The sequence below is a fragment of the Helicoverpa zea genome, chromosome 13 (genome assembly GCF_022581195.2).
Source record: "Helicoverpa zea isolate HzStark_Cry1AcR chromosome 13, ilHelZeax1.1, whole genome shotgun sequence".
NCBI lineage: Eukaryota > Metazoa > Arthropoda > Insecta > Lepidoptera > Noctuidae > Helicoverpa > Helicoverpa zea.
Window position 1 is genome coordinate 2529785 of NC_061464.1, and position 15498 is coordinate 2545282.

The 15498-nt window shown below is 37.2% G+C and overlaps 1 protein-coding gene across 1 annotated transcript; it reads right to left on the minus strand.

Moving 5' to 3' along the window:
* Positions 1–8441: 8441 nt before the first annotated feature.
* LOC124636016 lies at positions 8442–10519 on the minus strand. The gene is made up of 2 exons (XM_047171976.1): positions 10107–10519; positions 8442–9112 (listed from the first exon to the last, which is right to left on the minus strand). The coding sequence occupies exons 1-2, from the start codon at positions 10342–10344 to the stop codon at positions 8442–8444; spliced, it is 909 nt and encodes a 302-aa protein (XP_047027932.1). The 5' UTR covers positions 10345–10519.
* Between the last annotated feature and the right edge of the window lie 4979 nt (positions 10520–15498).

Consider the following 15498-nt stretch of genomic DNA (forward strand, 5'->3'; position numbering starts at 1 on the left):
TAGGTAACAGAGTAAAAAACAGTTCAGTCTTGACAGACCAACTGATACACAATTTCAAATAATGTCTAATATATAGAAATATTTTAAGTAAACAGAATCACATTAACTAATGATCAGCTGACAACTGAATTACTGACATTGTTAAAAAAGTATTTTTTAACTTTTTCGCTTTCAGCGATTGTCTTTGTAATATTGTATACGAGGGCGTTTGTGCTGTTGCAGCTGCTATCCTTATTATTCTTTACATAATATTTAATCCTCGTGGTAGCATGTTTCCAATGATCAGTAGTTGGAATCTTATGTAGTTTTTTCATATCGTACATTTCAATTTTTATGAGATGTGTCGCTTGGTCTCCGTCGTCAGAATTAGTAGAAATGTATGATACGCCATCTCTAGCAGTTCGCGCCACAGTCGACGATAATAGTTTGTTCAAAGAAATGGTCAATCGCCTGCGATTTCCTTTTTCCACCATCGCATGTGATGAGGGGAGAGTGGCGAGCCTTATTTGTGATCATTTGTAAAAGTTTATTTTTGTTTAAAAAAAGTTCTATCATCCTCCAGTGCAGCCCATAGCGGGCAAAATGAATACACCAGTCGGGCAAAACAAGTAATGTTAACTAATCAAAGCAATCATCACAGAAATAAGACCCTCTTCCAGAATATGACGAGCATGATTCATGGGTCCATTCTCGTCAAACATCACACTGTATCCAACCTTCCAAGGGGGGATATAATATATTGTTCTTTGCATACAGTGCCAAAGAAGTCTCTTTTTTCGTTTTCTTTGCCTTTCGATAGACCTGCTTTGGTACGTGTCTTCCTTTTTTTAACATTTGATGGACCAGGGGAATCGAAAGAAACTTTCTTTTTCGCTACGTCAGCATCATGTTTTTCTTTTTGTGCCATCTTTATAGGCGTGCTCGTTAATATTTCTGATTTTTGTATTTGTATTTTGTATTGTATTACTAGTTTATAAAAGAATAGCACATGTAGGTGGCCACTCCCAGATATTCGATTAAGTGTATTGCTTAGTATGGAGACGCCGCGAGTTATTTGCTGTCGTTTTCCTCTGAGTTGTCTTTATGTCTATCATAGAACATACAAATACTTTCTTCTCTTTCCATGATCTAGACCAAAAAGTTTCAAATATTTCCTGTCTCTCTTCTTCACTGATTTGCGCACAAAGCAGGGTTTTGCTGCGCAGACAAAATGGCGAATTACATTTAGGACCTAAAACCCTTTTAGGTTTTGGGACACTTTGAACGTACTTCTCATTAATTTTTTTATACCCTATGTATTCTTTTCCTAACATCCTATATTTTTGGTTTTTAATTTTCTTCCAATTCTGGCGATCAGCTTTACGTTTTCTCGTTCTGGACGCACCTGCAACTTCTGTCTCAATATTTCTCTCAGGAAACCAATCGACATCAAGGCTATCTAAGGGCTGCAGGTTGGTGATATCCGAAAGAGGAACATAACTTGGGTCTGCCACAGAGTCGTCGGATCCAAAATCAAAACTTTCGTTTGGGAGAGCAGTGCCGATATTTGGATCTACCGTGGGTGTAGCGTTGATAGAAGCATCATCCATTACAGTTTCATAAATGTGGCTCTCGATTCCTACAGTGGTAAAATCAGCTGTACTTACGGTATCACCGAGAGATGTGGGACATACCGGCTGGACAAATGGTATTGATTTAATTAAATTGGGTCTTTGATTCTCTAATATTTGTTTTTTCTTCATAAGTAGTTGCTGGCGCCGCTGTTTCAGTTGTTGCAGTGTCGTAACATCGTCGCTAGTATCAGCACCCTCCAAATAATTTGTAGAAACATCTTGTGTTGCGTTTTCATTTTCAGCCATCATGAATGTTAGTATTTACTGCCATCACTGCAAATATAAAAAAATCTTGGTAAGTACCTACACATCTACCTTATTCTAGGTACATAGAACTACCCATGAAAAGTATAATCAAATTTAATTCATACCTAATAAAATCATTAATATAATAACGATATTATTATCATAGTAACACAAAAACTAAATAAATTCGCGGTTTATTTAAACCGCGGAAGTGCGTAAACAAAACAAAAAGAATATTAAAACCGCGTAAGAACAACGTAAAGATTAGAAGAACTTTTATACTCGTAATTACTCAATTTCAGACAAAAAAACATCCCAATTGTATTTATCATAAAGTACACAATACGTGTGACATACTTACATTATAAACAATCCAGAAATTACTTAAAATAGCAATTTTTACTCGGAGCGTCACATAAACACGGCACACTCTAATACAAACTGGCGCGGCTACGCGGCTTTCGTGTCGAAACTTGTTCGCCGAAAGATCCGCGGTATTGTAATTTTTGATTTACTCCTTTTCTTATTGGACGATTCAAAAAATTGTTGCACGTATCGACGCCAATCACAATCAGTTAACTAGAACCGCGAAATGTCATTTTGCTTTTTTTGTAGTTCCGCGGTTTTGACTAATGTTAGTTCCGCAGTATTGGACTATCAACGACGATGTGTTGCTGGGGAGTTTGTTGCGCCACTTCTTCTTCCCAGCAAAAACAAATAGGAAGTAGTGAAGGGTGGGCGTTTTGGGGGCTGTCTTTTGTAAATTTATTTTTTTGACGTTCGAAAAGTGCTGTTTTGCAGCCAAGTTTGAATAAATGACTTTTGATTTTAATGGGTATGGGGCGAATTTCTTGAAAAATATTACAATCTGGCTGAATACTGTGTGTTTTCATTTATTTTTTCATTGACGGAAGTGACTGGCTGCGGAGATCCGGGAACAGGCTTAGGTGGCACATCTTGGATGGAGTCTGTGTCCGGTGTTGGACAGCGATTGGCTGACGATGATGTATCGTTCTCTATTGCGTTGTTATTTACTGGTGTATTGTGCTGATCTCCTCTACTAGGACTAGTACTGGTATTTGTTTCGGATATGATGTTCGGAGCATTCCCCTGATAAACCTAAGACGGCGCAAAATGTTCATCACCAATAATGTGACTATTGAATGGATAGATGCCACTGGCACGGAATCCACTGATTGCGTTTGCAGGTGTAGCTCCTTTCGAATACGCCCCAGAGAAGATTTTTACAATCTCATACTGGCTAATAATTCTTCCTGTATGTTGTTTTTGAAAAATGTTGACTTCGATCTCGAAGTATTTTTTATTAGTCCGTATAATGCAACATCCAAAGGTTGTAATTTATGTGACGTATGAGGAGGAGTAGTCAAAAATATGATATTATTTTTTGTTGCAAAATCAAGTGCTTCGTAACATTTATAAAAAAAAGTTTTTTTTTTTGTTATTTACTTACATAAAATAGATTTAAATATCTTTGTATAAACAGTGTCTAACGAGAAAACAATAATGTACAAAATTCAACAAGCTCCTACAGATTTTTGTTGACAGCAAGAAGGGACTTGGCTTCATCGAAAAGTTCTTTCGATATTGTTTCTGAGGTATTTCTCAAACTTGATATACATATATGGATCAGAAGTGTACAATAAGGTATGGAAAACGTCTGTATTGGCAGCCGCTCTTGAACACTTTCTAGAATGATGAAGTCTAAACTTTTTGTAATCCTTGTTGCGGGATTCTTGAGCGTCTTCGGACAATTGTCCGATAGGTAAAATAGCGTAGTACTCAATGATTTTTTCTAAGTGAATAAGTATTTCATGTACGGAGGAAGGCATATAATACCAATTATAAATATTTACGTACAGTTGGGCAGTACTATATGCGTATTCACCGAACTTTTTTGAATCAATAGCCATTCCAGATGACATAGTTTGTGACAAGATGTTTCATTTTTTTATAAGTTCTCTACACCTGTAATGTCTGCAGAGCAAGAGTAATTCTGAAAAAATCTCCGAGCTGTGTTTCCATCATTACTATTTCCAGTGCCTTGTCGAGGTTTATCGATATGCAGTACCATTTCCTCCCTAAACCGCTTTTGTAACAGTTTTTTTCTTTTCGTCTTGTTTTTTTTTTCTGGTGTAGTGGCTGACCACTTTTGGAAAGACAAGTTATAGGAAATGTGTAAAATCATCTCCATACTTCTAATCCAAGCGTGTAGTGTTGACAGTCCATATTGAAATGAACTTTCATTCACATCTCGTGTCCTAACTGCCTCTAAGTTATTCATTTGCTGAGGAGTAGCACCACAAATTGTACAAGAAGCGCTCGAAGGAGTTTCAGTTAAAACTTGTGCTACTTTACCATCAACCATCAATTAAAAATAGGTCATGAGTAATTTCAATTACTTCACCATTCTTATTTATCATGGAAGGGGACAGGTTTTTAATTTGATTTTTGATATCAGCCACAACAGACGCGGTTTTTTCAGGAGTTTCTTTGGCACATTCTATCAATAAAGGTCTGCAATATCTTACGGATGAGCAAGCTTCATTTTTCCAAATAACGATATTAGTTGTCACATCTATGAGTTAAATGGGTACAAGTGAAGCAATGAAAGGTTCGCATCTGATATGAAATCGCTCTCTTCGGGCAAAACTTGCTTGTATTCACTTTGCTCTGATGACCCGTCACAACCCCATTTGCAGAATAGTTTCAACCGTCTTAAACCGTTTTTGTAAACTGAACCAATTAGTAATATACGTGCCACAGTATGATCCAATAAGTCTTGCAGGTTGACTTTTGCACTTATGTAAGTAATGGTTATGCTCGAAATTTCGAGGAATGAACCAGATTCGACTTCTTTTGTGCCTTTACGTGCAATTCCTCGAAGGTCTGCAAATCATGCAAAAGCAATTCGGTCACACTTGGCTACACTCTTCGTTACAAATGGACAAATAACATGACAACATAGATATTAAATATAAAATATAATTAGCACTAATCACTATCCGAATCAGAAGAAAACATTATGAAAGAAATAACGAAATGAAAGAAATAACGCAAGAGCACGCCATGACCCGACACATAAGTGTGCATTCTCACCGTCACGACACTAAGCACCACGACACGTATATTATATGTTTCCGCCTTTAGCCCAAAGCTTACTGACCCCAGATACTTACAGAAGGCGATGGTTATGAATTTGTTGTGTCTCTTGCTGCAGAAGGCGACGATGTGACAGACATTGAATTTTGAGTCTCACGGGGAGAGAACTTGTCAGCCAAGAAGTAAAGGTGCTCATAAGCGAACCATTTCGATATATACACCTCATTACGACCTAAAGTAAAAATCATTTTTAGAGGTACACTAGGCAAAATCAACAGCCAGGCAGGCAAGTGGCTCCACCCAACGCGGCGCGGTGATATTAAGAGAAACATACATGTTAGTGTGCGTTAAGCAAATTAGTGTGCGCAGAGTTCACGCGTGTATTACTTCGCTTATTTATTAATGTGCGTACACAACGGTTTATTAACCCGTTGTGTCAAACCTCAATAACCCGTTGTGCACGCACACTTGCAATTTCTTTTCACTATAATGCTGATGAGAATATGAAGTTAACATTTAATGATATGTCTTCGTAGGCTCGTAGCCGAGGCGTAGAAGCATTCGTCTAGCGATTCGAAAGTTTTAAGTTCGAGTCTCACATCTGCATACACTTTTTGCATAGCTATAATCATTTTTTATTTTCATTATGTATTTTTTTTATTATTGTAAATAAAATAAGAATATTAATCTATATATTAATAAGGAAATATATAAATTAAACAATTTGTAATAAGAAAGCAACAATATTTATTGACTAGGTTTATTTATATTATAATTACAAATTAAAAAGTTTTATGTATGACAAAACTATTCTAAGTCGGACAAGAATTAGCGTTATTTTTCATATTCAGTGGGTAATTATTTATTTATTAGTGTACGCGCTTGCGTGAACAAATGAAAAATGCGCAGCACAACTTTAGTACTGGTTTATTAAATATTATCAAACTTTACAATTATTAATTATTAACACGAGATTATGAACATGTGAGATTGCAGAGATGCCATGGACCCGTTACGTTATTGGTATAGCTAGCTATTGATCTCGACGGCCCGTGAAGGCAAGTGGACGAGCGCCGCTCTCGACGCCTCCGTCCTCGCCCCTTCTCCAGCGCGCCGGCGTCACCGTGGCGGCCTCCCGTTGGATGACGCAGGACGCAGTTGGCGCGCAGTTCGAACCGCCGCCTGCGATTGGCTCGCGCGCAGGTGGCGTGATGCGCGGCGGGCACCTCGGTGTTGCCAGGGAGCGCGTACCGCGCTTTCCCAGCATTTTGCCCCGCCGCCCGACTGTGTTGCCAGGCGGCGCAGGCCGTAACATTAGTGATATGAATAAACATGTTAGTAGGTTAGATAATTATTAAGATTCAAGTATCCTAAATTGTAATCGTACTAACAATAACATCACTCACATTAAACAAATTTCATTACCCCCTGATATTTTTATTAATAGCCAATTGGTACGCCTTCACTGTCTATTACTTGTTGCAATCGTGTCCTCATGCTAGCAACCATGTTCCAACACAAGTCAGTGCCACGAAATGATTCCCACGTCGAGGTAACGACATCATCTAAATTTAGATCTGACTTCAGATGAATCCCAGTTTAGCACCATATGACCCCATAGGTTTTCAATGGGGTTCAGGTCAGGACTTTTTGATGGCCATTCAATTACAGTAAGATTATCTTGCACGTTCAACCAACTTTGCACAAGTCGCGCGCGATGCACAGCGCAATAATCATGCACGAAGTAAATGTGTTCTTGCGGGTATGCAACACGCACAGTCGGTAGCATCACGTTTTGCAAAACGTCCAAGTAACCTTGACTGGTATTGCGACCCCCTCCCTGCACCAATTCACCGGTACCCATTGACGACATCCATCCCCAATAACCCAAACTAATGCGGCTACTAGACCTGCATGGAAGAACATTTTTTGAGTTATAGCGCTCACCATCCTTTCGCCAAAGTATTTTGCGACCATCCTTGTCCGACTTAAAACATTTTTCATCGCTAAATATGACTATATTATTGCACCAATCAAAATCCAAATATTCTTTTGCGAAGCGTACCCGGTTTTGTTTGTGAATGTCGGATAGTAAAATTTTCTTAGCTGGCCTACGACATGTCACGCCAGCTGCATGCAAGTGGTACCTTATAGTTTGTAGTGTCACATCATGTTTAGTCGCCGTGGAACGAGTGCTGAGGAAAGGCTCAGCCATATGCGCAGAAACTATATCACGGTGGTGATCTTTTTGTCAGTTGTGGTATGATTCTTACACCTTTGAATATAATAAATGGGGGGATGTAACATCCTGTCGCATCTATGCACGCCAATAATGTGGTTGTCGTACCCTTTTCTGCGTATGTTCTGTTCTAAACCTATTTTTTTTCCAATGCTTGTCACAATTTTGTTGTCGTTGTTGGTATCGACCGTGCCACTGCCCAGTCACGCTCGCTCCCGTCGTCAAATCGCGCGAGCAAGATTCGTGTAATCGCTTATTCGCGTTCTATTAGGACACCCAGTTTTTGACGTCGCGCGAACACGCGATGGTCGCAAAATTATATTCGAGACTAGCTGTTGCCCGCAACTTCGTCTGCGTGGGCAATATAGAATTTTATATAGCCTATGGAATGTCACTATCACAAAGGATCACCAAAGTAAAGAAAGTTCTCGCGCACGTAGCCACAAAGATAGAAGGATGCACTCATAGATATCGTAACTCGTAACACGTGCTCTGAAATGCGACAGGATGAATTGACATATTAGTTGGTTGTCAAATCTAATGTCAAATATTATGATTGCGTTCAGAAATTTAACTTAAGATTTATAATTTAATTTGTGACAAAACTTAAGATTTATCTTTCGATATCTATATATAGTCTTATTAAAAACATAATTGGACAGATTACGCGGTGTCCTGCGTGAGCGACGAACGCGACGCGACGCGACGCGACACGACGCGACGTAATGCGACGCGATGCTATACGCGACAGATGTCCTACGTGATTTTGGTCATTACTTCTCGAATCATGGAGAAGTACAGTACAATTTTGTTTGAAAGTTCATATTTAAAGTACAGACTTTTAAAAAAATATCGTAAAAAGCACAGAAAGAAAACAAATATAATATTTTTACAAAGAAACACATTTGGCGAGTTCCATCATTTATATCCAAAATTAAGAAACGATTCTAAAATGTTTAAACAATATTGTGGAGTGTTACCGACTACTTTCGATTACATTATTTGTTATATTAAGTCTGAATTTCAATTAAAAACAACAAATTTTCAAAAACCCATTTCTATTGAAGAAAGATTACTTTTGACATTGCGGTGAGTACATGGAAATAAAACTACATTATATTGTATTATTGAAAATGTGTATTTTAATTATAATGAAATTATCACTGAGATGAGTCACCAGAAGTGAAGTAGTAAAACTGAATACCCCATCAAAAACAGAATCTTCAATGAGGGGTCATTGAAGATTCTGTGTTTGATGGGGTATTCAGTTTTGATATTTCGTTGATGAGCATCTCTTGAACCTTAGTCCGAAATAATAATTTATTCAGAGATGGTAGTTTTTTCACATACGGCATTATAGACTTGAACCAGTTCAAGTCGTCGTCGTCTTCATTTAAATTTTTCTTCATTAGGTCTATCTTTTCTCGTTCGAGTGTTATTAAGGTTTCTTCAATACTTTTTGCTCCACCTTCTTGTACCTTTTGGTTAGCCAACATTCCAATAGCTCGCGATGGGGTATACGACGGTCCAGGTGTCGAGGTATCATGTAGTATCTGTGCCGTAGGGCCATCAATTGTTTCCAAATTGGTATCATCTGTATTGAACTGCGATTCATCGGTTTGCGTATTGTATGCCGATTGCTCAGAAAGAATAGACATCATTGTATCATCATCAATAATGTCATCTTCATCTAATATGTTATTTTGAATATTACTCGTCGTTTTACGAGGTTTCAAAATTGTCTTCAAAAATTGCATTGATTCAAAATGTGGCCAATCGCCTTGATATTGACCATTTTGATCTGCGTCCGAACCCGATCTTGGCTTTTCTACTTTTTTAAGCTCTCTGTTATACGAATCTCTTAAATTCTTCCACTTCTTTTTTACATCATCAGCTGAAATTAAAACAATATTATTATTTACAGATATTTGGTTACTGGAACACCATATAGAAAGTTATCATTCAATTTCCGTATATCAAAAACTGCCATTTCAAACATAGTGAAAGAAGTGTGTACTGCAATTTGGAAGACTTTAGTAATAAAACATATGCCTATACCTACAACGGAACTGTGGAAAAGTATCGCAAAAGATTTTTGGGAGAAATGGCAATTTCCTAATTGCATTGGTAGCCTTGATGGCAAACACGTACGTATTAAGAAACCAAAAAAATCTGGTTCTATGTACTACAATTATAAGGGATTTTTCTCTATTGTATTACTAGCCTTAACTGACGCAAACTATAAATTTATAATGGTTGATATTGGGGCCTATGGAAAAGATAACGACGCTGGAGTTTTTGACGCATGTACTTTAAAACAAGCAATAGAACATCAAAAATTACAAATACCGGAACCCGACTTTTTACCTAATACCCTCATTAAAGCGCCTTTTGTATTTGTGGGTGATGCTGCATTCCCATTAAAAACATACCTTCTGAAGCCTTACGCACAAAAAAATGTCAGTGAGGGAGATATTAAAGAGCGGTTCAACCATAGATTGTCTCGAGCCAGGATGGTCGTTGAGTGTTCTTTTGGTTCAATAGCGTCAAGATTTGGATTACTTAATACGCCAATTGAGACAGATATTGAAAATACAATTAACACTATAAAAGCTATAACTCTACTTCACAATATAATACGTGATCTTGAGAGTAATTGCGAAAATTTGGCGTCAACTTCATCCCCTGATCTTCGAAGATCAAGAAGATATAATGCCTCAAGTCAGGCAGCCATACATACAAGAGAGATATTCGCGAATTATTTTAATGAACATTGAAGGTTTCGTCACTTAGCGGAAGCGGCAGGCCAGAAGAACAGCCAGTAAAGATTAACAAAATGATTGCAAGAGTCAATTACTAAACTTGTTAATAATGTAATTAAAACTTACCTGTGCATTCTACTGCTTCGGCAACATTCTTCCAACTTCTTTGTACTAATAAACGATTCCTATAATGTTTATGTTTTTTGTCCCACAACAATCTTTGCTCACGCACTGCGGCGATCAACGCTTCTGAATCAACCATTACAATATGTACGATGTGGGTCACTTGTTGAAAAATAAACACTTCTGTATTGTTTATTCTAATCTTACAACCTATCAAATCTTGACAACCCTGCCATGACATTTCTCAGTTTAGAAAACAATACTAAAAAGTTACCAATACACAAATGAGTTCCTATTCCACATACGTTGTAGTTCGTGTTGTCGCATCTGGTCGCACTCAAATCAAGTGCGCGTTACGTCGCGTCTTGCCGCAGACTGTCACATAGGCCACATGTAGGGCATGCCGTTGAGTTGATCGCGTTCGTCACGTTCGCAGCGTCGCGTCGCGTCGCGTTCGTCGCTCACGCAGGACACCGCGTTACGATTCGATATGATCAAAATTGAGTTTCTCGAAGCCGACCACTATTTATGTACTATTTATTTTGAGACTATGCAATTTTGTCGCGTTTGTTGAGTTTCAGAACGCGATATTAGATCCTCCAACGCGCACGCGAATTTGAACTTTATGCAGCGGTAATAAATTACAAATTGACTCTCCATTTTATTTAGAAAACGTTTGTATGGGAAATAGAAAAATGCTGTTTTGAAGATTTTCCCGGCAATTATTAGAATTTTTCTCACCTTTTAAACCTTCCCTGGACCTCTACAAACATTTTAAAACCAAAATCAGCTCAATCGGCCCAGCCGTTCTCGAGTTTTAGCGAGACTGACGAACAGCAATTAATTTTTATATATACAACATGTAACGTAATTAACGCACAGGGTGTGCGTTAAATGTTACAAACACCCTAATTAGAATATTATGTTATAATCATAATACATACCCTGAATTTTTAATTTAACATGTATATGCATTGTTATTTACTAAATTAGTTATACCAATTCTTGGAGAACTTTTTGGTCATACTACTACGCACGCAAATATCGCGCCGCGCGCCGCTCGACTCGACACAACATAACGAAACTACGGAAAAAGCCGACAATACACGAAGTCTTATTACTTTGAGTTACGGTCTATTTGAATTTGTTTTGTCTGTACAGGGTTAATATGACAATAATTTCCGTAGTTTTAATTATTTTGATATAAAAAATTACCTATATTAAAAATTATATAAATCGATTCAGTAAACGATTCTGAACAAACTAATTTCAGGATGTGCGTTAATTAAGTTACATGTTGTATAGATTTCAAGTCTTTTGGATTTGAATTTCGCTGACTAGTTTAATTTATTGTAGGAAAGGAAAACAAATTACGTAGGTATAAATTAAAATGAAGATTTATTTAAGTTCAAAGTAAAAAAAAACAAACAAACTGCAAAGTTAGTAATCATTTACGGATAGCTCAGTATCGTACTCATGTAGACCTAGGGGATCATTTTCGTAGTAGTTCCGCACCGACGACATTGAAAGATGTGACGCGTTTACCGAAGAGGGTAATATAGATTGCGATATTGGCGTAGATGATGTTGAAGAGGTGGTGAGACTTTTCATCAGCAATAAAAGTTTGAATTTTTACTTTTCAGTCTTAGTTTTTGTACTGGCGTTAAATACTTGAAATATGGCGCCAATGATTTTAAGAACAACATGTCTTCATCGTCTTGTTCTTTGTTTTTCTCATTAAAAGCTTGTATTTTTTGTTTTTCCACTTCAATCATTTTTAGTTGAAAAAGCGTCAGTTCTGGTTTTTTTGCCTGTCTTTGCCTTTGCCTGAACTTGCTTGCTCTAGATCAGCTATACTCAACCTTTTTTTACCCTGGGCCACATAATTGCTACTGTTTAACCTTGCGGGCCGCAGTAATTTACCTACATACCTATGTCACCTACGTCATCAGCGAATAGTCTATGTACCAAATTTCATCAGAATCGATTCAGTGGTTTATTCACGAAAGCGTAACAGACAGACTGGTTTTCTTTCGCATTTGTTACTAGTGATGAAGCGAAGATTATGCGACAGTTAAATAAAACTATATAATAAAAAAATTAGCATTTATTTCTGTCATAAAAATTAATGTGATTTTTGACATTGTAACAAATTTTTGACAATTTTTGATAAATCAGGCACATAGTTACTGCATGCTACCCTCAAGACGTCGTCTAGGTGCGAATCGGTAAGCCGAGATCTGTAGACATTTTTTGCATATTTCATTTTTGAATATGAGGATTCACATAGGTAAGTTGATGCAAACAATGTCAAGAGTAAATGTGCGCAATTTTTTAACGTTTCATAGCTATCCGGTACTAATTTCCAAAATTCTTCATATTGATGTGTCTCTCTTTTCTCTTTAAAAATCGCCTCCAGATTCGTATCATTTTTTAAATCAATCAGCTCATCAGATAATTTTACATTATCAAAACCCAATAATGCAAGCTCTGTTGTAGTGGCTACTTCTAAATGCCAAGGATTTTCAATTAAAAGAAGACATTTCTTTATTTTACGTAAATCCTGAAATCTCTTCTGAAATTCGTTGCTTGAAAATAAGTAATTAGAAATATAAACCAGATTTTCTGGGGAAACCTTAATTCCATCCTGTTGAGCTTTTATCAACGTTGGAAAATTATTAAGATTTTCATGTTTTATTTCTTCCATATACATATGAAGTTTGTCTTCGAAAGCAAACACTTTACTTGCCATTTGAGAAATAAGTTTATGCTCACCTTGTAATCGACGATTAAGTTCACCAAGTTTTTCTGTTATATCGCAAAGAAACGCTAAAAGACACCACCAACTGTCTTGCTTAAGTTCTTTGTAAACTTTATTATTTTGTTGTAGAAATAATATTATTTCGTGCCTTAAAGCGTAAAACCGTTCTACAACTTTTGTCCTACTCAGCCATCGCACTCCGGTATGTAGAAGAACATCGCCATACTCACTATTTAATTCTTGTAACATGCTCTTGAATTTTCTATGGTTCAGTTCTCGTGCTCTAATAAAATTGACGATATTTACAACGGTTTTCATTACGGCGTCAATTTCTGGCACAGTAGTACGTGCTGCGAGGTTTTCTTGATGTATGATACAGTGAAATGATAGAAGATTTTTAAGGTCATATTTTTTTTTTCAATAGTGAAATAAACCCAACGTCGCTTCCAGTCATAGATGGGCATCCATCGGTGCAAACACTTACCATTTTTTTGATATCAATGTTATTTTTTATCCAAAAAAGTACAAATAGTATCAATATAATCAATTCCTCTGGTTTGACCTTTCATGGGCAGAAACTTCAGAAAATCTTCTCGAACGATACATACTCTGTTCCGTACAGTACCGTACAAAAACTGAGCATTGTGACGTCGAGGAGACATCGGTGCTCGAATCAAATGCCAAGCTGAAATATTTACAATTCTTCAAGTCATCTATGGTACGGTCAGAAATATGCTTCGAAATATCTTCAATTCGCCTGACGCAGGTAGAATCTGAGAGCTGTAGTTGCCTGATTTGCGATATTATCTGCGTTTTATTACTAAAGGACAATGGGCGATTCCGGTCCAAATGTCCACCACGAACGAGACTTATATGGCTAGATAGCCCGTTAAATATAGAACAATTTTTGTTATGAAAGTAAAAAAAAATATAATGCCAGAAAAAAGTTATAGCAAAATCAAATAAAACATTTTATAGATTTTTTCAATTTCATTTTTTCAATTAATTTTCATGATGTTCGATTTTCGTACTTTCTGTAACTTCTGACAAATAGAATTTGTTCATTATTAGAGAGAAGACACCACCAGTTACATCTAACTTTCTTAGATCCAGGCACCGCTGAGTATATTCAAGCACTTCTGGCGCCTCATTTGGTTAGTGATTCGTACATCCATCGGGCAAAAAAATATGGGCTGTTTATATGCAAACGTGTCTTACTCATCTTAGTTTTCTTTAGATAAAGTGCGGAAATGGAAGTGGAATAAAATAAAATAAAAAATAATAATGATAACATTCAAAAACTACCGAAAATTAAGAATACATTTTTGGCTCTAACTTTTTTTTGGCATTGTTTTTTTTTACTTTCTTAGTAAAAGTAACTGTAAATTAAGTGGACTATTTAATTATATAGGTCTCGTTCGTGGTGGACATTTGGACCAAACTTCATACATTCTTGCCCAATCTCCTTTGTCAAGTAATATATTTGAAGCGTTTATAAAACACTCTTTCACTATCTCAGCGTCAGTAAATGGTTTCATATGTTTTCCTAGTAAGTAACAAATTTCGTAGGACGCTCTTGTCACCGCTGTATCTTGTGACATTGAGACTGCCATAATATTCTGCTGTTGCTGCAATGACCTTTTGAAGGAGTGCAACTTTTCTTTTCGCAATGCAGACCCAACTGGAAAACTATTGCTGAACATCTTATGTTTTGTAGTGTAGTGTCGCATAATATTATATTTTTTTAATATCACACTTTCGGCATATTAAACATGTTGCCGAACCGTTTTTGTTCAAAACAACAAAATATTCCTCTTCCCAATTGTCTTGAAATAATCTATTTTCGTCAGAAATTTTACGTTTGCTCTTTGAAGATACACCAGCCATTTTGATTAAATGTTCGTCACAAATAACGAAAAACTAATTATCAGCCGTAACGTAAGGTAACTATTACTTTTACTACGTTCGAAAAACTATTGTTTCAAGCGCAGCGCATAACTGACCGATGATGAGTGACAGACGACGCGCGGGATCGGGCGCGCGTGCAGCAGGGGCGGGGGCAGAGCGATGTCGCTTGGCTCAGCGGTCTCACTGTCGCAGTCATCGGTTCCCGCACGCACGCCACAGAAAATACATTTTTAACTCCGAGCGCACTCAAGTGTGATCTGTGTGTACGCATTAAGGGAGAAAACATGAGTAAATGCGTGAATTAATAAATACGTTAATTTTGGGCCCTTAACGTGGCTCGGGCCGCAAAAAAAAGCGCAGCGGGCCGCAGGCGGCCCGCAGGCCGCTGGTTGAGTATGGCTGCTCTAGATGAACCAGACTCGCTGTCGTCTGTCGTCGTAGGGAATCTATTTCGGGGGATCAAATTACTACTAGCTAGAGAACCTGCATTAACAGATTCCGAAACAGGTTCTTGATTTTCCATCACTTCTTCAATTTGATCCATTTCTGGAGTCTCAACTTGATCCATTTCCGAAGTTTCAACTTGATCTATTTCTGGAATCTCAACCGTGTCTGAATTTTGAGTTACGTTGTTATCAGATCCCGCATTTAAATCCTGAAAGTTGCTTTGGGTGTGCCTAGGTTTCACTATATCTTTTAAAAAAGATAGTTCCTTAAAAAAACACC